The following is a 24,968-nucleotide window of genomic DNA, read 5'->3' as shown; positions in this document are numbered from 1 at the left end:
ACTACAAACTGACATTTATTTGTTATGAAAGTTGTACAAGACTAAAATATCATTTCAATCTTACTGAGTTCTTGCTTTCTGTACAAAGATGGCCTCTAAATACACATTTGAGGCCACCAGAACGGAAAGGGTAGATATGTAGGTTCAGTCTAGAATACGCTGGTTTTTCCCCTTCAAATAAAGTGTATACTTATACAGGGTGTCCCGAAAAGATTGGTCATAAATTATACCACACATTCTGGGGTCAAAAATAGTTCGATTGAACCTAACTTACCGTAGTACAAATGTGCCCATAAAAAAAGTTACAGCCCTTTGAAGTTACAAAATAAAAATCGATTTTTTTCAATACATATATCGAAAACTATTCGAAATTTTTTATTGAAAATGGACATGTATCATTCTTATGGCAGGAACATCTTGAAACATAATTATAGTGAAATTTGTCCACCACATAAAAATGTTATGGGGGTTTTGTTCCCTTAAACCCCCTCAAACTTTTGTGTACATTCCAATTAATTCAATATTGTGGTACCATTAGTTAAACACAACGTTTTTAAACCTTTTTGCCTCTTAGTATTTTTTTGATAAGCCAGTTTTTATCGAGATGCGGCTTTTTTTTTAATATATTTACATAAGAAATTTATGGGGATTTTGTTCCTTTAAACCCCCCAAATGTTTGTGTACGTTCCAATTAAACTATTATTGTGCTACCATTAGTTAAACACAGTGATTTTAAAACTGTTTTGCCTCTTAGTCTTTTTTGATAAGTCACCTTTTATCGAGATGCGGCTTCTTTTTCAAAATATACCTAAAAATGTAAATTATAAATAAATTTTCAGATTATTAACAGGTCTATAATCGTATTTAACCATATAAAAAAATATGTGGTGGATTCGACAAATATTCAAAATATCTCGATAAACACTGGCTTATCGAAAAAGTACTAAGAGACAAAAAAGTTTTAAAAACATTGTGTTTAACTAATGGTGCCACAATAATAATTTAATTGGAACGTACACAGAAGTTTGGGGGGGTTGAAGGGAACAAAACCCCCATAAAATTTTTATGGGGTGCACAAATTTCACTTTCATTTTTTTTAAGATGTGGCTGCCATAAGAATTCCACATGTCCATTTTCAATAAAAAATCTCTAAAAGTTTTCGATATATGGAAAAAAAATCTATTTTCAATTGGTAACTTCAAAGGGCTGTAACTTTTTTTGTGTGCACTTTTGTATATAGGTAAGTGAGGTTCAATCAATCTATTTTTGACCAGAATCTCTGGTATAATTTATGACCAATCTTTTCGGGACACCCTGTATATACGAAGCAAATAGACTATTACGTTAATTAAAACCAAATAAAATGAAACAAAACCAAAAAATAGCTGAAAAATACATTTAAGTTTAGTTTAGTTTGTTACCTAGAAACTCTGAAAAGAGTTATTTACAAACTTACATAAATATGTTGAAAACCAAGACAAAAGACACAATTATAAAGAGTTTAGAAAAACCACTCACCAAATTACTAGATACAATATTGCCCTTGACCTAACCAAATCAGCTGTTAGAAATATCGTAAAGGAAGTACAACAATAATTAATAATATTGCTGTGACGATAAAATCGCAGAAAGGGGTGTATTACCTCGTAAACAGCACGTTTTTTAAAAGAAATAATTATTAGTCATAAAAATATTAGGGCATTTAGAACGTTAAAAATATATCAAAACAATATTGAACTTCGGTTAGGTCAATGGAATGATACAAGAGTATAGTTAAAGGAAATTATTATACATATGAGCATTTATTACGAGAAAGGCACCCTCAATACCCTTACCCCCTTATTCAATATTTTGTTCTTAAAACGATACAGTTGATTTATTGCCAATTCATTTTATTATTCACTTATTATTTAGATTTTGTACAGATGTGAGGTGGCTAAACTTAAATGGAACTGGGCCGGTCATGTGGAACGTCTGACAGCTGGGAGATGGACAAAGGTTCTTCCATCGGATCTTTGCACAAACATAATGATTGATTTGGTGAAATGTACGTCGGCATGTACTGTCAATGTAATTACAATAAAACCTCCTTTAATTGAAACCTTTTTAACTGAGACATTGTTTAACCGAAATGGCTGACAGTTTCAATAAAATTAAGGAAAATAAATAGGTTTAAAGTGTTTTTTAAAGAAATCTTCTATTTTCTTTTGTGATTTCCTTTGACAACGATGTTTTGCAGCTATATCTCTCCACTACCAGGCCCTGATATTCTAGTTACGGAAGCTCGTGCGATTGGCGCATGACGTCAGCAACAGAGTAAAGCATAATCCCGTCTATGCGCGAATGAAATTTGAGAATAGTAAAAATGAATGAATTATGATTAGAAGAAACTAAGTGATTTTTATAGTTTAGAGGAAAATAATTAAACTATTTCCTTTCATTTAAATAGATTTTCAGTTATTTGTAAGTTCCCAGTCTCGATTATATTGGGATCCGGAAAATAAAAATATTCATATAATCGATATCTAATAAAATTATTATATTTAGTTAGTTGGCAAAAATTGATTATTGGTCTACATTACATTAGAAAATATAATCTTTACCAAGGGGAAGAGAAACCCCAAAAATTGAAACCATAAATTTAATGGATTGTTAAAATAACAAAATGTTTACTTTTTAAATAGGTAATGTAATAGGTAATCAGATTTAAGTGACAGGCTCGGAAAAGACAAAAATAAGTTTTACAGTTTTCATGCCATGCACTTTATTCAAATTTTGTGATTGTGAAATAGACGTACATACAGGAACTATGTAGCAGTTTTTAAAATTTTGCTATTACGCAATGTCAGGTTATTAAAAGACTTGTTTTATTCTTTAATTCGGAAGTACATCCGAGACCTAAAAAATAACTTCTTCGCTTTATTAGAACAGTCTACAGTTACACTTTTGGACATAAGGTTTTCTAAATAATTTTTAGTTACCAAAATGGAATCACCATTTGTTGAACAAAAAATTGTCTCCAGTTACTCAATACATGACGAAAAATTGTCTGATGGTTTACATAAACCTCCCTCACTCAAATGATCAACCCACGTGCACGTTGAAAAATCTTCGGATTGAATACTGGAGTCCTTCAATTTATGGCAGATATAGCCAGCCAAATTATCTAAACCATCATACTTGAGGTCCCTAATGTTTTTTTCATTCTGACTCTCATTAAAAACTTGAACATTCACAACTGCTTCGTTCTTAGAAATTATCTAAACCATCATACTTGAGGCCCCTAATGTTTTTTTCATTCTGACTCTCATTAAAAACTTAAACATTCACAACTGCTTCGTTCTTAGAATCTAGCCTTTGGATGAATTGTCCAGAAATTGGTAAATATGGAGTTTCGTCCGTTTTCACGTTAGCAAATTCGTTCCTTTGTCTTTCCTACCCGTATATAACTTTTATAAAACATAAAAATAAAGCTTTTTGTAAACATTTTAAAATATTTTTAATAGGTTTTCCCCTGAAAGAGCTTCATTTTTTGGTAATATCACGTTGAAATATTTGATATGAAATTTGAAAGATAAGAACGTCTTTTTCATGAGCTACAAATTGGCTTTTACTGGTTCCATAGACTAAGAATATACCATTTTTTCGTTTTTTTATATGCTACATTTTTCTAAGAATAATTTTTCGATAAAATACTTTTTGAGTATTTGCAAAGAACCGCCTGAAAACGTGTTTTTTTTTTGTTGAAAAGTAAACATTTTTAGTCGCAAATGACTCTAGTACTTCCGAATTAACCTAGTGCCTAAGTTAAAAAAACTCTATAGAACAAAAGTTGCTTAAAGTTAGTCAGTTTATCTGTTTCCGGACTTATTTTAAAGGTATATATTTTCACCCCCGAGAAGGAGTGACTTTTACCCCCCAAGTAAAAGTAACCAACGGCACAAGTTCAACTTTGACGTGGAGGATGAGTAGCACCTAAATCCAAATTTTCATGCAATTAGGAGTTGACCCTGAAAATTATACGGTATCGCCGTATTTCACGTTCATTTATTGGAGCTTTAAATTTTAAATTAAATTATTAAATTTTAAAGCTGTGTTTCTTTTTATCCTTTAAATCATTTTGCTTAAAACCATTTTTTAATTATAAAATAATTACATAATGAGTTATTTTATTCTTTAAATTTTAATAATTATTATCAAAATGTGTACTTTTTTGTAATGTATTTTTAAAACAAGCAATCATTTAAATAATTTTGTAACAATTTGTATTATTTAAGAATATAATAATTACATTTTTGTTTTGTAGTAAGTGTTTCTTAAGAATATTAATGTATAGTTTTAAAATATTGTATTGCAAATTACCATTATTAAATGGTTATTATTTGTGAAGTATTATTTTTCTTTTTTCACACCCTTATGTATGTAACAAAACTAAGGGACTTTCTGAAACGTAAATCTAAATAGTTATAGTTAAAGAGGGGGGCGGCTTAATTGGAATTGAACGCGGGCGGCCAAACTGTTAGCGGCGGCTCTGGTCAGATCCACATCCAAAAACGGCATAACGTATGTTTAACGAAAATATTCACGTTATAAATAAATATCACAACCTTATACAATATACAATAAATTCAAAATATTTAAAGAAAACCACGGTAGACGTTGAAGACACGAAAGAATATACATACAGTTACATAAAGAATTCGAGATAACTCTGTTGCTGTCGTCATTGACTCCGCCCACTATGCGCATTATCTTATCTTCTGTGTCTTTATATCGTTCTCCACTACTATGTAATTTGATACAAGAAGAATACAAAAAACAATGTTATTTTTAACTGAAATTCTTGTTATCCGAAACTGCCTCGCCCCAATTATTTCGGTTAACGGAGATTTACTGTATTAAGAAATTGCTATTAGTCTAAGGATATATTTTATAGTTATTTTATTGATGTGCCCGACTACCTTACCGACTATTAGTAACATAAAGATGCACAATCCTTAGACAGCGGTTTCCTTCTTACAGACTTCCTCCGTAGAGCTGGCGTGCACGCCTCTGAGGCGGAACGAGGCCAAAACCATCTATTTATGTGGAATTTCAAAGATCATTTGAAGTCCACTTAGGGACGCAAACAGCGACATCTCTTAAATAACAGCGAGGAGTTTCAGATACAGAATCCACCATTATAATAAGAATTGGAATGGTATATAATTGTTGAAATCTGAAAACTTTTCTTGTTGGAGATTCTTTCTGTTACATCCTTAATCTGTGACTTTTACAATTTATAAGACAACAGACGACGAATATAGAAAATATTTAATTTTTATGATAATGGTGGATTCCGTATCTCAGACTTTTCGTTGTTATTTAAGAGATGTCGCTATTTGCGTCCCAAAGTGGATTTTAAATTATCTTTGAAATTCCACATAAATAGATGGTTTAGCTTCGTTTTGCTTCAGAAGTGTGCACGCTAGCTCTACTGAGGAAGTCTGTAAGACAGAAACAGTTGTCTAGGGATTGTGCATCCCTCTGAATTGAAAGGAAGTATAAATTGTCTGTAATGTTCTCGTTCAATGTGATGATATCGGGTAACAAAATACAGTCGAAGACAAGGTTCGCTTTTTAAGACAGTTTTATTTAAAATCATAATGTACAAAAGATGAGATAATTAGCCTTAATTACTAGTTAATTTCGTTAATAAAATTATTTACAATCTAATTATCGGACTTTCGGTTCGGGTCGATGCGACGAATTTGAATACATGAATGAACAATACCGACCGTCGCGCGGATTAGCAATTATATTTATTTATTAGTATGAAATGGACGAATAAGGAGATGACATCTCGCTCAACTCGCCAGGGGGAAAGACATGTAAGGAATTACGATTTTTTTGTTTATTCAAATAACAGGTTATGTCTCGACAGCCAGTCACGTACGGAGACATCTGGAAGAATGACGCAGCGAACAAGGGAGGAAAGGATTTCTGGTGAATTTTCGCTGGGTAAGGCTACGGATTACGAGGGATGGGCGGTTCGGTTTTTCTGGAACGTTCAAGAACATGGCTGGTATTTTTGTATTCAATATATAAGGATGTGAATTTTTAGGAGTAGTTATAATTATAAACGAGAATTTGTAAAGTAAATTTGTATAAATAAATAAAGTCGTATATAAATACGAACCGTTCGTTTCATTATAATTGTAAGTTTTTACAGTCAATATCGGTACAATATGATGTTTCACCAGAGTGAACTCTCATATGATCCTTTAAACCTTGAGCAAACTGCTTACTACAAATTTCACATTCATAAGGTCTTTCACTAATGTGAATTCTCATATGAACCTTTAAATTACTTTTTAGAGTAAACAGCTTACTACTATTTCACATTTATATTGTGACGAATTATCGACCGCAAACAACAGGTTCCGTCTCAAAAGCCAGTCACGTACGGAGACATCTGGAAGAATGACGCAGCGAACAAGCGAGGAAAGAATTTCTCGTGAATGCTCGCTGGTCAAGGCTACGGATTATTAGGGATGGGCGGTTCGGTTTTTCTGGAACGTTCAAGAACATGGCTGGTATGTTTGTATTCAATATCACAAGGATGTGAATTCTTAGGAGTAGTTACTTATAATTAATTATAAACGAGAATTTGTAACGTAAATTTGTATAAATAAATAAAGTCGTATATAAATACGAACCGCTCGTTTCATTATAATTATAAGTTTTTACAGTAAATATCGGTAAAATATGGTGTTTCACCAGAGCGAACTAATAAAATTACTTAGTTTAGTACACTGGTTACTACTAATTTCACTTTTATGAGGTTTTTCACCACTGTGAATTTTCATATGCTTATTTAAGTTACTTACATTTCTAAATTGTTTACTACAAATTTCACATTTATAAGGTTTTTCACCAGAGGTGAACTCTCATATGATGCTTTAAACCTTGAGCAAACTGCTTATTACAAATTTCATATGATCCTTTAAATTATTTAGTTTAGTACACTGGTTACTACTAGTTTTACTTTTATGAGATTTTTCACCATTGTGAATTTTCATATGCTTGTTTAAATTACTTACATTTCTAAACTGCTTACTACAAATTTCACATTTATAAGGTTTTTCACCCGTGTGAACTCTCTTATGACAATCTAAAGTACTTAATTGACTAAACTGCTTACTACAAATTTCACACTTATACGGTTTTTCACCACTGTGAACTCTAATATGCTCATTTAAACTATATTTTCTAATAAACTGCTTACTACAAATTTCACATTTATAAGGTCTTTCACTCATGTGGATTCTCATATGCACTTCAAACTACTTTTTACAATAAACAGCTTACTACAAATTTCACATTTATAAGGTTTTTCACTACTATGAATTGTCACATGCCAATCTAAACTACTTAGGCGATTAAACCGCTTATTACAAATTTCACATTTATAAGGTTTTTCACCCGTGTGAATTTTCATATGCTCCTTTAAATTACTTTTTAGAGTAAACTGTTTATGACAAATTTCACATTTATAAGGTTTTTCACCCGTGTGAATTCTCGTATGATAATCTAAAGCATTTAGTCGACTAAACTGCTTACTACAATTTCCACATTTATAAAGTTCACCAGTGTGAACAATCATATGGTCTTTTAAACTACGTAGATAACTAAGTTGTTCACTACAAATTTCACATTTATAAGGCTTTTCACCTGTGTGAATTCTCATATGAACCTTTAAATTACTTTTTATAGTAAACTGTTTATGACAAATTTCACATTGATATGGTTTTTTGCCAGTATAAGTTTTCGAATGTACTTTGGGAGCATCGAATGGTTTGGTACTTGTAACTTCTATTGTAATATCGTGTGGAACACCTAAAAAAAACAAAATTATAAGAATTTGTTTTTGAAGTTATACTTCTTTAGGCGCGATTGAGGGTGAAATTTTATTAATCTGCGCGCATGCGCACACAGACAGTATGGAGTTCGTTACTAAATGTGTTAATTTATGCATGTATCAGTCCAGAAAAGGTGTGGAAAGGATATATTAGTGTTTTTAAATATGTTTTTCTATAAACGTGTTAAAAATGCAATTTATAGCACTCCATAGGAGCGTTAAAAATGCTACTTTAAAGCAGCAGTGCTTTAAAAATTTTAAGGCACTGCAGTTAAAAGTGAATTGTCAAATTGTGAAACGTCAAAATATTTATATTTCATTTATTAACATTAATATTAATCAAGTATATTCAAATGGGAAATAAGCCACAATTTTACCTAAAAATGATTTTATTAAGTTTAAAAGTTTATTAAGAGTCAGATTAAATAAATTATTAGAAGAATTTTTTACTAAGCAACAACATTTTTATTTATTTAGTATTATTTTGTATTTTGACAACGACACCCGACTTGGGCGTCGAAACGTTAATAAAATCATTTTTAGGTAAAATTGTGGCTTATTTCCCATTTGAATATACTTGATTATAAAAATGCCACAAGAAAATAGCTTCAGAACAACATTAATATTAATAATACAAATTGCGCAATTTGAAAAAGGTGGTTTAAAAGGATTTTTAAATTTAATTTACACTGTATTATTGCATTTTTAACACGTTTATAGAAAAAAACTATTAAAATTTGTTAGAATATACAAAAATAAAAGTAGATGTTATTCTATAGTTGTTATGATTTACGTATTGACAGTATAGGCAGTTTTGATGTAATGTCAAGAAAAATATAAAAATGTAATGTCAGTCAAGTTCAAGTAAAAGATTTTGTAGGTATTGCCCTGTAATTGAGAATGAATAAATTATAATTGTTAAGACGTTTGTAGAAAAAATATTGTATGAATAGGTGTTAAAAAGTACATATTTAGAGCACTCGTGTGAATTGCAGAATGAGCGAAGCGAATATTTCACACGAAACTTTCACATACGTGCCTTAAAATTGTGCTTTTAACATTTATATCATAAATAACTATTATTATAATTTTTGTGTATTTGGATTTGTCTACCATGGGAATAAGATAATAAGTAATATTTAAAGTATTTTATAATTCACTTCGTCTGTTTGTCACTTTGTCTGAGAAATCTTGTAGCACGTATAAACAAAAGGGTATAGCTTAGTGGTAGAGCTTTGGGCTGGAAATCAAGAGGTCCCCGGTTCAAATCTTGGTGTTTTCTAATCTTTTTTAAATTTTTGGTATTGTTTTAATAAAAATTTTTGGAAAGTAGTAAGTAAAAATTAATTCAATTCAATCTTTAAATAAAATACAAATAAACTGTCCGAAAGTATATTTATTTCATTGAAATCATATTTAGAAGTATAACTTCTTACGTGCGTACAAAGTACACACACATTTTTTTTACTAAATAGTTCAGGACCGGCAACTATGTTCGGATTCTAGTACCTGACACCTTAAACAATAAAAAACTGAATCTTGCAGGAAGGTGCGATGGTGCCTTGTCATCCCCTCCTTGCCCTTATATTAAGGGCAGATAAGAAGCGATTTTTCGCAATACAAAACATTTTTTTGTATTCTTTGGGTCATTTTAAGCAAAAAATACGACCCGCTCGTTTCATTATAATTGTAAGTTTTTACAGTAAATATCGGTAAAATATGGTTTTTCACCAGAGTGAACCCTTAATATGATCCTTTAAACCTTGAGCAAACTGCTTATTACAAATTTCATATGATCCTTTAAATTATTTAGTTTAGTACACTGGTTACTACTAGTTTCACTTTTATGAGATTTTTCACCATTGTGAATTTTCATATGCTTGATTAAATTACTTACATTTCTAAACTGCTTACTGCAAATTTCACATTTATAAGGTTTTTCACCACTGTGAACTCTAATATGTTCAATTAAACTATATTTTCTAATAAACTGTTTGCTACAAATTTCACATTTATAAGGTCTTTCACCTGTGTGAATTCTCATATGCACGTTTAAACTACTTTTTACAATAAACTGCTTGCTACAAATTTCACATTTATAAGGTTTTTCACCCGTGTGAATTCTCGTATGATAATCTAAAGCATTTAGTCGACTAAACTGCTTACTACAATTTCCACATTTATAAAGTTCACCAGTGTGAACAATCATATGGTCTTTTAAACTACGTAGGTAACTAAGTTGTTCACTACAAATTTCACATTTATAAAGCTTTTCACCTGTGTGAATTCTCATATGAACCTTTAAATTACTTTTTATAGTAAACTGTTTATGACAAATTTCACATTGATATGGTTTTTTGCCAGTATAAGTTTTCGAATGTACTTTGGGAGCATCGAATGGTTTGGTACTTGTAACTTCTATTGTAATATCGTGTGGAACACCTAAAAAAAACCAAATTATAAGAATTTGTTTTTGAAGTTATACTTCTTTAGGCGCGATTGAGGGTGGAATTTTATTAATCTGCGCGCATGCGCACACAGACAGTATGGAGTTCGTTACTAAATGTTTTAATTTATGTATGTATCAGTCCAGAAAAGGTGTGGAAAGGATATATTAGTGTTTTTAAATATATTTTTCTATAAACGTGTTAAAAATGCAATTTATAGCACTCCATAGGAGCGTTAAAAATGCTACTTTAAAGCAGCAGTGCTTTAAAAATTTTAAGGCACTGCAGTTAAAAGTGAATTGTCAAAATGTGAAACGTCAAAATATTTATATTTCATTTATTAACATTAATATTAATAATACAAATTGCGCAATTTGAAAAAGGTGGTTTAAAAGGTTTTTTAAAATTTAATTTAAACTGTATTATTGCATTTTTAACACGTTTGTAGAAAAAAAACTATTAAAATTTGTTAGAATATACAAAAATAAAAGTAGATGTTATTCTTCTTCTTCTTCTTGTAGTTTCATGGCCTCCACCTCTCAGGTACTTGGCCAGTCCTCGTATTTAGACTAACTGGAAGGGAATCCTCTTTTCAAAGGGTCTGGATTTTTCCATATTCCCTTCTTTAAATTCATTGTGATATGATTTTCAAATAACTATTTTTATTTTATATTTTAATTTGAAATATTGTTAAAAATTGATTGATCTTTCTTAAGGTTTGGTCATTAATATTATGTAGGAGATTTTGTATTGAAATGGGGGTTGGACTTCCTATATTAACTAGTTCCTGATAAAGGTCCAATTGATTTGTTTTGTTAATTGGACATTCAAGTAACATATGAGTTATACTTCCTATTTGTCCACATTCACAAAAAGGAGTATCACTACAATTAATATTTTAAACAAATGGTCTGGTATGTGACAATGGCCCGTTCGCATTCTAATAATTGATGTCAAGTGCCTTCGATCCACAAATGTGAATTTGTGGAACCAAGGGTTTATAGAAAAATCACTTTGACATTGTTGATACCATTTCCCTTTAGTTTTAAACTGCTTTGTCCATCCAACTTTAAACTCGTTTACAATTTTTTGTTTAATAAAAGGCAAAAAGTCAAATTTATCTATTTTAATGTCTGCAGGAACATTTAAAGTCTTGCCTATATTTGCCAATTTATCAGCCTCTGTATTCCCCTTTACTCCAGTATGGCCTGGAATCCAAGCTAAGATTATATTAAATCCTGCTTCCATTGACTCAATAATAAGTCTTTTAGTTAGGTTTACAATATGGTTGTTTGTCCCCCAGGTGGTATGTAATTTTTGGATAGCACTTTTAGCATCTGAAAAAATTATTGCTTCTTTAATATTTTTTTTATAGTTGTTATGATTTACGTATTGACAGTATAGGCAGTTTTGATGTAATGTCAAGAAAAATATAAAAATGTAATGTCAGTCAAGTTCAAGTAAAAGTTTTTGTAGGTATTGCCCTGTAATTGAGAATGAATAAATTATAATTGTTAAGACGTTTGTAGAAAAAATATTGTATGATATAGGTGTTAAAAAGTACATTTTTAAGGCACTCATGTGAATTGCAGAATGAGCGAAGCGAATATTTCACACGAAACTTTCACATACGTGACTTAAAATTGTGCTTTTAACATTTATATCATAAATAACTATTATTATAATTTTTGTGTATTTGGACTTGTCTACCTTGGGAATAAGATAATAAGTAATATTTAAAGTATTTTATAATTCACTTCGTCTGTTTGTCACTTTGTCTGAGAAATCTTGTAGCCCGTATAAACAAAAGGGTATAGCTCAGTGGTAGAGCTTTGGGCTGGAGATCAAGAGGTCCCCAGTTTAAATCTTGGTGTTTTCTAATCTTTTTTTAATTTTTGATATTGTTTTAATAAAAATTTTTGGAAAGTAGTAAGTAAAAATTAATTCAATCTTTAAATAAAATACAAATAAACTGTCCGAAAGTATATTATTTCATTGATATCATATTTAGAAGTATAACTTCTTACGTGCGTACAAAATACACACACATTCTTTTTTTTACTAAATAGTTCAGGCCATGGAAGTATTTGAGCATGCAAAACCCGAGGACCGGCAACTATGTTCGGATTCTAGTACCTGACACCTTAAACAATAAAAAACTGAATCTTGCAGGAAGGTGCGATGATGCCTCGTCATCCCCCCTTGCTTTTATATTATAGTGTAGGAAACAAAGGTCGAACCTTGCAAAATGGACACAAGTCCGGTTTTATTTTTTTTCTGGTATATCAAGGGGTGCTTATTATAAGACTAACTTTTTCTGAAAAAATTTCGCCCCGGAACCTCCCTTTTCACCCCTTTAAAGGGGGTAATTTGTGGTTTTTGCGGAACGTAGACCTTCCTGTAACTTTTACAAAAAATTTCTTTTATAGAAATATGAAGAGGACTATATTTTCTACGATTTATTTCCAACACCATCTCTCTATCATCCACCGTTTGGCGGGGGTGGCGCCCTAAAGTTGACAAGTTTTTAAAAAAGATGTTTTTAAAAAATATATATTTTTCCCTAACTGTAACGGAAATTAAGAAGAAATCCTGCGGCAATTATTCACAAATAATTGACTGATTTTTTGGTATAGGTTTCACTTAAGGGTAATTGCCCTTTTTTTAATTACAGGGTGTTACATTTTAAAAAACCTCTTTTTATACCATCTGAACCGTTTATGCTAGAGTAAAAAGACTTTCAGCGATTACCCATGTACTGGTGCTATTTACAAATTTGTATAACGCACCCCCATTTTTTCCCCGGAACCACCCCAAAAAAAAGAAGAATTAATAAATAAATTGATTTTCTTGGAATCCTTCACACACAATGCCCTTTATTAATATGCTTCATATATCATTTTATGCACGTTATTATTACCCATGCATGGATACTAAAAGCAATTTCCTAGTGCAACCCCTGTAGCAAAAAAAAATAAATAAAATGGGGGGTTGAAATTTTTTTTTGTTTTTTGCTTTTTGATCCATATGGGCATATGCTTCATCAATAGTGCTTTTCAAAAATATATATGGTTATTGCAACATCTCTGCGAAAACCACCCCTATCCTTGAAAATATACTGCAGAAACTACCCCTATCCCTTGGCGAGCATGTTTTTACGATTTTCTCATTACCTATGTATTCTTTTTAAACAAAACTTATACAAGGTTAAAGACCACTATTTACTCTAAAAATTATCTCCTATTCATTTTTTCGTATAAGCAACCGTTACGGCACAGTGGCGCCGTAAACCTCATATATGCTTTGGCGGGCTCCAGTTTTTGTTTTTTTTTTTCGTCATCTGTTCGTTTTATTGATAAAGTACTTATGCAAAATAAAACAACACAGTGTAACCTACAAATTATGACTTATGCACATTTTACATTCTTTGCTCCCCAAAGCCACAGTGGTGGCCCAAAATAAATTTTTGCATATTTTCGCCACCTACATGCATTTTATTTTATTAATGCTACCTTAAGAGCACAATATTTACCCTTAGGTGGTCGCTACGCAGTGGCGGATCCAGGGAGGGGTGATGGGGGTGATCACCTCCCCCCCTCTCAAACCAAGTGATATTATATTCAAAGATTATAAAAATATTCATTTATTTTTATAGAAATTTAACCAATTGGCACCCCCCTCTTAACGATGCTGGATCCGCCACTGTCGCTAAAGCATAAAAAGTCATTCTTATAAAAATAATATTAATATAATATAAGTATTTCTATAAAAATAAATGAATATTTTTATAATCTTCAAATATAATATCACTTGGTTTGAGAGGGGTGGGGGTGATCGCCCCCATCACCCCTCCCTGGATCCGCCACTGCTTAGCGACCACTTAGGGGTGAATATTGTGCTATTAAGGTAGCATTAACGCAATAAAATGCGTGTAGGTGGCGAAAATATGAAAAAATTTATTTTGGGCCACCACTGTAGCTTTGGGGAGCAAAGAATGTAAAATGTGCATAGGTCATGATTTGTAGGTTACACTGTGTTGTTTTATTTTACATAAGTACTTTATCAATAAAACAAACAGATGACGAAAAAATAAACAAAAACTGGAGCCCGTCAAAGCATATATGAGGTTTACGGCGCCACTGTGCCGTAACGGTTGCTTAAACGAAAAAAATGAATAGGACCTAATTTTTAGAGTAAATAGTGTTCTTTAACCTTGTATAAGTTTTGTTTAAAAAAAATGAATAGGTAATGAGAAAATCGTAAAAACATGCTGGATAAGGTATAGGGGTAGTTTCTGCAGTATATTTTTAAGGATAGGGGTGGTTTGCGCAGGGATGTTGCAATAACCATATATATTTTTAAAAAGCACTATTGATGAAGCATATGCCCATATGGATCAAAAAGCAATAAACAAAAAAAAATTTCAACCCCCCATTTTATTTATTGTTTTTGGCTACAGGGGTTGCACTAGGAAATCGCTTTTAGTGTCCATGCATGGGTAATAATAACTTGCACAAAATGATATATGAAGCATATTAATTAACGCCACTGTGTGTGAAGGATTCCAAGAAAATCACTTTATTTATTAATTCTTCTTTTTTTTTGGGTGGTTCCGGGGAAAAAATGGGGGTGCATTATACAAATTTGTAAATAACACCAGTACATGGGTAATCGCTGAAAGTCTTTTTACTCTAGAATAAACGGTTCAGATGATATAAAAAGGGGTTTTTTAAAATGTAACACCCTGTAATTAAAAAAAGGGCAATTACCCTTAAGTGAAACCTAGACCAAAAAATCAATAATCTATTTGTGAATAATTTCCGCAGCATTTCTTTTTAATTTCCGTTACAGTTAGGGAAAAATATATTTTCTTTAAAAACATCTTTTTTAAAAACTTGTCAAATTTGGGGCGCCACCCTTGCTAAACGGTGGATGATAAAGAGATGCTTTTGGAAATAAATGGTAGAAAATATAGTCCTCTTCATATTTCTATTAAAGAAATTTTTTGTAAAAGGTACAGGAAGGGCTACGTTCTGCAAAAACCATAAATTACCCCCTTTAAAGGGGTGAAAAGGGGGGTTCCGGGGCGAAATTTTTTCAGAAAAAGTTAGTCTTATAATAAGCACCCCTTGATATGCCAGACAAAAAATAAAACCGGACTTGTGTCCATTTTGCAAGGTTCAACCTCTGTTTCCTACACTATTAAGGGCAGATAAGAAGCGATTTTTCGCAATACAAAAAAACATTTTTTTGTATTTTTTGGGTCATTTTAAGCAAAAAATACGAACCGCTCGTTTCATTATAATTGTAAGTTTTTACAGTAAATATCGGTAAAAGATGGTTTTTCACCAGAGTGAACCCTTAATATGATCCTTTAAACGTTGAGCACACTGCTTATTACAAATTTCATATGATCCTTTAAATTATTTAGTTTAGTACATTGGTTACTACTAATTTCACTTTTATCAGATTTTTCACCATTGTGAATTTTCATATGCCTGTTTAAATTACTTACATTTCTAAACTGCTTACTACAAATTTCACATTTATAAGGTTTTTCACCCGTGTGAACTCTCTTATGATAATCTAAAGCACTTAGGCGACTAAACTGCTTACTACAAATTTTACACTTATACGGTTGTTCACCACTGTGAACTCCAATATGTTCATTTAAACTATATTTTCTAATAAACTGCTTACTACAAATTTCACATTTATAAGGTCTTTCACCTGTGTGAATTCTCATATGAACCTTTAAATTACTTTTTACAATAAACAGCTTACTACAAATTTCACATTTATAAGGTTTTTCATTCCTATGAATTTTCACATGCCAATCTAAACTACCTAGGCGATTAAACCGCTTATTACAAATTTCACATTTATAAGGTTTTTCACCTGTGTGAATTCTCATATGAACCTTTAAACTACTTTTTATAGTAAACTGTTTCTCACAAATTTCACATTTACAAGGTTTTTCACCTGTGTGAATTCTCATATGAACCTTTAAACTACTTTTTATAGTAAACTGTTTCTGACAAATTTCACATTTATAAGGTTTTTCACCTGTGTGAATTCTCATATGAACCTTTAAACTACTTTTTATAGTAAACTGTTTCTGACAAATTTCACATTGATATGGTTTTTTGCCAGTATAAGTTTTCGAATGTACTTTGGCAGCATCGAATGGTTTGGTACTTGTAACTTCCATTGTAATATCGTGTGGAACACCTAAAAGAAAAACCAAAGTATAAGAATTTGTTTTTTACTAAATAGTGCAGGCCCTGGAAGTATTTGAGTATGCAAAACCCGAGGACCGGCAACTATGTTCGGATTCTTTTACCTGAGACCTTAAACAATAAAAAACTGAATCTTGCAGGAAGGTGCGATGGTGCCTTGTCATCCCCTCCCTGCCCTTATATTAAGGGCAGATAAGAAGCGATTTTTCGCAATACAAAACATTTTTTTTGTAATTTTTGGGTCACTTTAAGCAAAAAATGTTTTATAAGTTTTTTCATAGGACGCATAGTGTTCGTGATAAACGCGGTTGAACGTTCAAAAAATCGAAAAATTGCAATTTTTGAACCCGAATAATTTTTTATTAAAAAATAAAATAGCAATTCTGCAAGCAGCATTTGAGAGTTCAAGTCAAATTGTACCGGTTTTGATTGCTAAAAATTATTTTTTTTATTGTTAAACAAAGCTTTTTTCTGAGGTCAGAATCTTAAAAAGAGATCTGGGAAGGTGACTAAACTCACCCCCTCTTCCAGCAGCGTACCAGGGACATTTATTGGCGAAAGTAACTTCGAAGCGCCCTACCGCGGTCCTCAAGCTGTCTCTGAAGGGTGTATCATTGTATATGTAGGGCCATGGTTTAAAAGTGCAATGACGCGTATAGAAAGCAAAACATATAAGTTGGTAGATAGGACATATACATAGATAATAGTCTCTAAAAGGCCAGTATTGTTGTTAAAGAAAGCTATAAACAAATAGTGTTTGAGCGTTTTGTCGCATACCCGCTATGCATGCTACGTAGAAATTGCTTGCACTTAACTTATACTATGAGCATTATCCACTTCTTGTATGCAAGAATGACCTGGCACAGAGTACTTCATAGTTATCTTCTTTATAGTGGGGTTATTGTGCATGAAATTCAGAACTGCGAAAGACAAACGAGTTCCTATTTTGTGGAACACATAAGTCACTCCACAAGATTAGTTCAGTAATTTCATGCTCAAGTGCCACTTGATTCATAATTTTGTACACAGCACTAGCAAAATCATTGTTTGCCAACTGCTGAGACGATAAAATCTCCGAAAGGGTATGATAGCTTGTAAACAGCACGTTTTTTTAAAGAAAGAGTTATCGGTCATAAAAGTATTAGGGCATTTAGAACATTAGAAATACAGTAGAGCGTCGATAATCCGAACTAATTGGTACAGGGGTAGTTCGGATTATCAAATTGTTCGGATTATGCTGGGTTGACACGATCCAAGTGTACTTGGTCCAAGTCCACTTGGATGCAGCGCGCGCAATACTTGGATGTTACTTTGATGGTATGAGCGGGGTTGACACGTTCCAAGTGTTTTTCATCTTCATCCAAGTCCACCCTCCTAGTCTACTTGGACGCTGCGCGCGCAACGCTTGAAGGCTCCTTTGACCGTGTCACCACCCTCGTCAAGTATATTTCCATCAACAGGTTCTATCCAAGTCGCATCAAAGTCTAGTAGGACGGTGGTCAACTTTCTTCCAAGTAGCATCAAAGTATAGTTACAATGGCGTGTCATCGGAAAATATAAAACGGGATATAAGTACAAATAGAAGAATATATATAGTTAAATACAGCACCTAGAGACTTGCAGTTTTTTTGCATTATGTTCAGGATGACGTCAGGAAAAAAGTCTACTATTAAAAAATAAATGGAAATGCATAATTGCACTGTAAAGTGCATAAAATGCATCCAAAATTGCATAAATATAAAAATAAAGTTAAAATCAGTATACTAAGGAACAAAATTTATTATTTGGGGGGGTTTTTGGGGTCACTGAATACGATTACACCATCAGAACTGAACCCCGGATCACCTGGTGCCCAAGGTCACGACAAGAGACGTCATCTTCTGGAGTCTCGATGGTTTTCGGCATTAAATCGATGCAAACGGATTACTAACGGGTTTTAGGGGTCGCTAAATACATTGTCAGATATAAATAAAGTTTATATAAATTTGATATATACATAATAGACGAGGGCATTTAGCACAAAATAAATCAACTTTTAAATACAGCACCTAGAGACTTGCACCTTTTTGCTTTACGTTCAGGGTGACGTCAGAAAAAAGTCTACTAATCAAAAATGGATGGAAATGCATAATTGCACTTTAAAGTGCATAAAATGGTATACTAAGGACCAAATTTTGTTATTCGGGGGTTTTTTGGGCCAGTGAACACGGGTCCGCCTCAAAACCGACCCACGAATCATCTGGTGCCCAAGGTCACTGCAAGGGCGTCGTCTTCTGAAATTTCGAGGATTTTTGGCACTAAATTGATGTGAACGGATTACTCATGTGTTTTTGAGGTCGCTAGACACGAATATGCGATCAGAATTGATCTCCGGAGTACCTGGTGCCCAGGGTCGCTACTAAGGCACTACGCGCGTCGTCTGCTGGGGTTTTGAGAGTTTTCAGCATTTAATTGATGCAAATGGATTACTGGAAACTTTTTGAGGTCTCTAAATACGAACATGTCATCAGAACCGACCCCCTCTGCACCTGGAGCCCAAGGTCACTGCAGGAGACGTCCTATTCTGGAGTTTTGAGGAATTTCGGCATTAAATTAGTAAAAATGAATTACTCGAGGGTTTTTGAGGTCGATAAACACGAATATGCCATCAGAACAGACCACCAGATCACCTGGTGCCCAAGGTCACTACAAGGGACATCATCTTTTGGAGCTTCTAGGGCATTCGACAAATGGATGCAAACGGATTGCTTACGGGTTTTTGGGGTCGCTAAACATAAATATGCCATAAGAATTGAATTCCGGGATACCTGGTGCCCAGGATCGCTACTAAGGCACGTCATATTCTGGATTTTTGAGTGTCTTCGGCATTCAATTGATGCAAATGGATTACTCAAGGGGTTTGAAGTCGCTAAACCTGAATATTCAATCAGAATCGACCTTCAGAGCACCTAGTGCCTAATATCATAGCAAGGGACGTCATTTTCTGGGGTTTCAAAGATATTCGGCATTTAATTGATACAAATGAATTACTGAAAGGTTTTTGAGGTCTCTAAAGACGAATATGCTATCAGAACCGACCCCTGGTGCCAAGGATCACAACAAGGGGCGTCATCTTCTGGAGTTTCGAGTGCCTTTGGTACTACATTGATGCAAATGGACTACTCATACGTTTTTGGGGTTGCTGAATATGAATACGCCATCAAAACATACACCGGTGTACCTGGTGCCTCAGGCACGTCATCTTCTGGAGATTCTAGAGTTTTCAGTACTAAATTGATGCAAACAGATACTCTTATGTTGTCGGAGTTAATACGAATATGACTTAGATGAAATACTTTGGAGTATCTAGTGACCACGAAGGATCACACTATCAAAATAAAACATAATAAATCGATTTTGAAATAAATGAAGGAAAAACGCTGTCAGATATAAATTGAGTTTATATTTATAAAGAATTAAAAAAATTGTATAGCACAACATAGTTATTTTAATAAACAGTCCAAGTAAAATAGCAAAAATGTTACCAATTTGAACGTTTTCTTTAAACAACAACTCAAAAAGCTTCGGTGTACTCGGTGTGTACCAATTTAGTGCCGGAATGCCTCAAAATTCTAAAACATGATGTGCATAGCAACCACTCTACCCACTAGGAACGCGGGGGGTCGGTTCTGATTTAATATTCGTGTTCAGCAATCCCAAAAACCTATGAGCAATTTGTTTGCATCAATTTAGCACCGAAATCTATCGAAATTCTATAAGATGATATACTTTAGCCACCAGGTGCTCTGGTGTCTGTTCTGATGGTGTATTCGTATTCGAAATGTGTTTTCGATCGAAAACTCTCGAAAATCCAGACGATAACGTGCTTTAGGCTTATAGGTACTCCGATGTGTCTTCTGATGGCGTACTTGTGTTCAGCAATCCCAAGAACCCATGAGTAATCCGTTTGCATCAATTTAATGCCGAAACCCTCCGAAACTCCAGAAGATGAGCTGCCTTAGGCACCAGGTGCTCCGTGGGTCAGATCTGATGGCGTATTCGCGTTCAGTCATTCCAAAAACCTTCCAGTAATCCATTTGCATCAATTTAATGCCGATGAAATCCCTCGAAACTCCAGAAGATGACGTCCCTTGCAGTGGCCATGGTCACCAGGTGCTCCGTGGGTCTGTTCTAATGGCATATTTATGTTTGGCGACCTCAAAAACCCCCGAGTAATCTGTTTGCATCCATTTTATGCCGAAAACCCTCGAAAATCCAGAAGCTGGCGTGCCTTAGTGGCGATCCTGACAACATATTCGTGATTAGCGACCCCAAAAACCCAAGTAATTCGTTTGTATCAATTTAATACCGAAAGCCCTCCAGAAGATGACGTCCCTTGCCGTGACTTTGGGCACCAGGTAATCCGGTGGTCTGTGCTGATATCCTGATGGTATATTCGTGTTTAACGATTTAAAAACTCCCGAGTAATCCATTTTTATCAGTTAAATGCCGATATCTCTCAATCTCCAGAAGAGGATCCCCTTGCAGTGACCTTTGGGCTCCAGGTGCACAGAGAGTCGGGTTTGATGGCATATTCATATTTAGCGAATTCAAAAACCCGTAAGTAATCCGTTTGCATCAATTTGATACCGAAAGCCCTCGAAACTCCAGAAGATGACGTCCCTTACAGTGATCTTGGGCACCAGGTGATCCTAAGGTCTGTCCTGATGGCATGTTCGTATTTAACCACCTCAAAAACCCCCCGAGTAATCCAGTTACATCAATTTAGTGCCGAAATCCATCAAAACTCCAGATGATGACGTGCCTTTGTAGCTACCCTGGGCACCAGGTACCCTGAGGACAATTCTGATGGCATATTCGTGTTTAGCGACCTCAAAAATCCGTATGTAATCCGCTTGCATCAGTTTTATATCGAAAGCCTTCGAAACTCCAGAAGATGACTTCCCTTGCAGTAACCTTGAGCACCAGGTGATCCAGATGTGTGTTCTGATGGCATATTCGTGTTTAACTACGTCACAAACCCCCCGAATAGTCCAGTTACGTCAATTTAGTGCCGAAATCCATCGAAACTCCAGACGATGACCTGCCTTTGTCGCGACCCTGGGCACCAGGTACTCCGGTGGTCAATTTTGATGGCGTAATCGTATTCAGTGACCCCAAAATCCCCCAAATAATAAATTGTGTTCCTTAGTGTACTGATTTTGACTTTATTTTTATATTTATGCAATTTTTGATGCATTTTATGCACTTTACAGTGCAATTATCCATTTCCACCCATTTTTGAATAGTAGACATTTTTTCTGAAGTGATCCTGAACATAATGCAAAAAACTGCAAGTCTCTAGGTGCTGTATTTAAAAATCTATTTATTCGGGTGTTTTTAGTGCTAAATGGCCTGGTCTATTTACACTTTGTATTGTTATGTATGTACAAATATCCGTTACTTGACGTTACATTACGTGAGTTACACTACATGATAATTGAATGATTTATGCACATGTTCATACAATTTTTTTTATCTCATATTTGTATCAACTTTTTAAATTTTTGGATTGACCATTTGCAATAGTTGTTCAAATTATTCGGTAGTTATTTTTAAATAGTTTTTAAATGTATTTTAATCTTCATTTTTACTACTTCACTTAGAAAATTAGACTAAGCTCCAAACGCCTCACGTATCCAATTAAGAATCCAAATTTTCCTTTTTTTCTTTTTAATTTCTTTTTTCTGGATCTGAAGCTTATGTATTAACATATCAGCAGTACTTAACCACTTGAGTACCCTCCATAATCACTTTCGCCATATTTGCAATGGTTATTTGTGATTTTATTTGACATCCAAGTAATTTACACGATCAAAGTAGCTTCCAAGTAGCGCGCGCAGCGTCCAAGTTGACTTGGACTAAGTACACTTGGATGCAACTTGGATCGTGTCAACCCGCCTTTATCGAACATATGTTCAAAATACATACAAAGCTCATAAACATAGTACATATTATGTACATACGTTTTAGTTACAATTAATAAAACACCTGTATAATAAGCAAATATACAGGGTGCGCCAAACCTCTGGTCTTCTTTGATTACGGCTAAACTATGAGATATACAAAAAAATGTTTATAACAAAACTAATGTGTATCAAAGAGGTCTATAATTTAAAATTATTTTCAATTATACAGGGTGAGTCAGAACGACGGTATGAACCAAAGTTGTATTTTCTTAAATGGAACACCCTGTATATTAAATCATTTTTGAATATATTATTTAAAAATATGAAAAATTTGTATAAGGTCTTATAGGCCTAATGTTAATAATTGTCAAAATATTTACATTTTTATTGAGAAAAATGGTAATATTTATAGGGTTGTGGATTATGTTTCCAAGGAAATAAAAATTTAGGTGATAGGTCAAAGTTTTTAAAATATAGTGTTATTTTTAAATAATTTAATATTTTTTACTTTTAGCCATAAAATATACAGTGTGATCACTATTTGCAAATACAAAATTTTCTCATTTTTTTAAATGGGACACCCTGTATATTAGTTTTGTGTTTGGTAGTAAATATTACAACCTTTCTTTTGGTATGAGGTTGTATGTACCTAGCATGTTTCGTTTTGTAGATATTTTTAAAAAAACTATAGATTTTACGTTTTTGCGGATTTTTTACTTAAAAATTTTTTTGCAAAAAAAAATAATTATAATCTGGTTTTAGAAACATACACTAAAATATAAAATATGAAAATAAAAACGTAATTAAAGATTAAAATAAATCGTATGCTAGTACAATTCAATTGAATTTAATAACTTTAAATTATTTTACAAAAAATATTTTACCTTATTAATGAATACATAAATTAGTTACTAAATTAAATAAACAACCAAATTTTAAATCAATCGTCGTAATTCTTCTACCGCAGCAACTTTCCTGTACCAAATTAATTGTTAGTTATATTGTATTTACGAGTAAGATCAGTTAATAACTTTTTAATTTACCTACATCTTGAGAACGTATAAAGTATGCTTTGAAACAAATGAACGTTATGGAAGTATATTAAGAAGTAAATAGTATCTATGTACCTACTCGTGTCACAAAAGCTGGTAATAATTTCTAATGGTTTCGCCCAAAACAAATGTCATATCCAAACATTTTTCGGTTAAAAAATTAAAATTTAAAATATAAAAAATTGTTACAAAAATTTCAACTACAAAAGTATTACCAGTTTTTGTGACACCAGTAAATACTATTTATATTAATAAATAATTTGGATGATACATTTAACATTCATTTGTTTCAAAGCATACTTTATAATAATTTTGATATTCTCAAGATGTATGTAAGTAAATTTAAAAGGTAAATTAAAAGTTTAACTAAATACAATTTAACTAACAATTAATTTGGTACAGGAAAGTTGCTGTAGTAGAAAAATTACTATGGTTGATTTAAAATTTGGTTGTTTATTTAATTTAGTAACTATTTTATGCATTCATTAATATGGTAAAATATTTTTTGTAAAATAATTTAAAGTTATTAAATTCAATTGAGTTGTACTAGCATACGATTTATTTTAATCTTTAATTACGTTTTTATTTTCATATTTTATATTTTAGTGTATGTTTCTAAAACCAGATTATAATTATTTTTTTTGCAAAAAAAAATTTAAATAAAAAATCCGCAAACACGTAAAATCTATAGTTTTTTTAAAATATCTACAAAACGAAACATGCTAGGTACATACAACCTTATACCAAAAGAAAGGTTGTAATATTTACTACAAAACGCAAAACTAATATACAGGGTGTCCCATTTAAAAAAAATGAGAAAATTTTGTATTTGCAAATAGTGATCACACTGTATATTTTATGGCTAAAAGTAAAAAATATTAAATTATTTAAAAATAACACTATATTTTAAAAACTTTGACCTATCACCTAAATTTTTATTTCCTTAGAAACATAATCCACAACCCTATAAATATTACATTTTTCTCAATAAAAATGAAAATATTTCGAAAATTATTAACTTTAGGCCTATAAGACCTTATACAAATTTTTCATATTTTTAAATAATATATTCAAAAATGATTTAATATACAAAGTGTTCCATTTAAAAAAATACAACTTTGGTTCATACCGTCGTTCTGACTCACCCTGTATAATTAAAAATAATTTTAAATTATAGACCTCTTTGATACACATTAGTTTTGTTATAAACATTTTTTTGTATATCTCATAGTTTAGCCGTAATCAAAGAAGACCAGAGGTTTGGCGCACCCTGTATTGTATGTATTTCTGCATAAACAAAACAAAAATCCGCGGTCATATTTTGCCAATATTGTCATATTAAATCCAAAAATTCGGTCCGTGATCATATCTTTTATTTTTTT

General features: G+C 32.5%; 1 protein-coding gene across 2 annotated transcripts in view; it reads right to left on the bottom strand.

Moving 5' to 3' along the window:
- Window positions 1–24,968, bottom strand: part of LOC126892343 (zinc finger protein 845-like) — a 369,452-nt gene that overhangs the window by 324,079 nt on the left and 20,405 nt on the right. The window contains exons 2-3 of one of the 2 annotated variants that reach the window (XM_050661865.1): window positions 16,330–16,578; window positions 7,886–10,342 (exon numbers count right to left, since the gene is read on the bottom strand). The exons of the other annotated variant lie outside the window; for it this stretch is intronic. Of the exons in view, the coding sequence (XP_050517822.1) occupies window positions 9,657–10,342; window positions 16,330–16,578 (935 nt within the window). The 3' untranslated portion in view covers window positions 7,886–9,656. Of the gene's footprint in view, window positions 1–7,885; window positions 10,343–16,329; window positions 16,579–24,968 lie in introns of those variants that run through there. 2 annotated transcript variants of the gene reach the window in all.

The sequence above is a fragment of the Diabrotica virgifera genome, chromosome 9 (assembly GCF_917563875.1).
Source record: "Diabrotica virgifera virgifera chromosome 9, PGI_DIABVI_V3a".
NCBI lineage: Eukaryota > Metazoa > Arthropoda > Insecta > Coleoptera > Chrysomelidae > Diabrotica > Diabrotica virgifera.
This window is presented reverse-complemented; position numbering and strand designations above follow the sequence as displayed.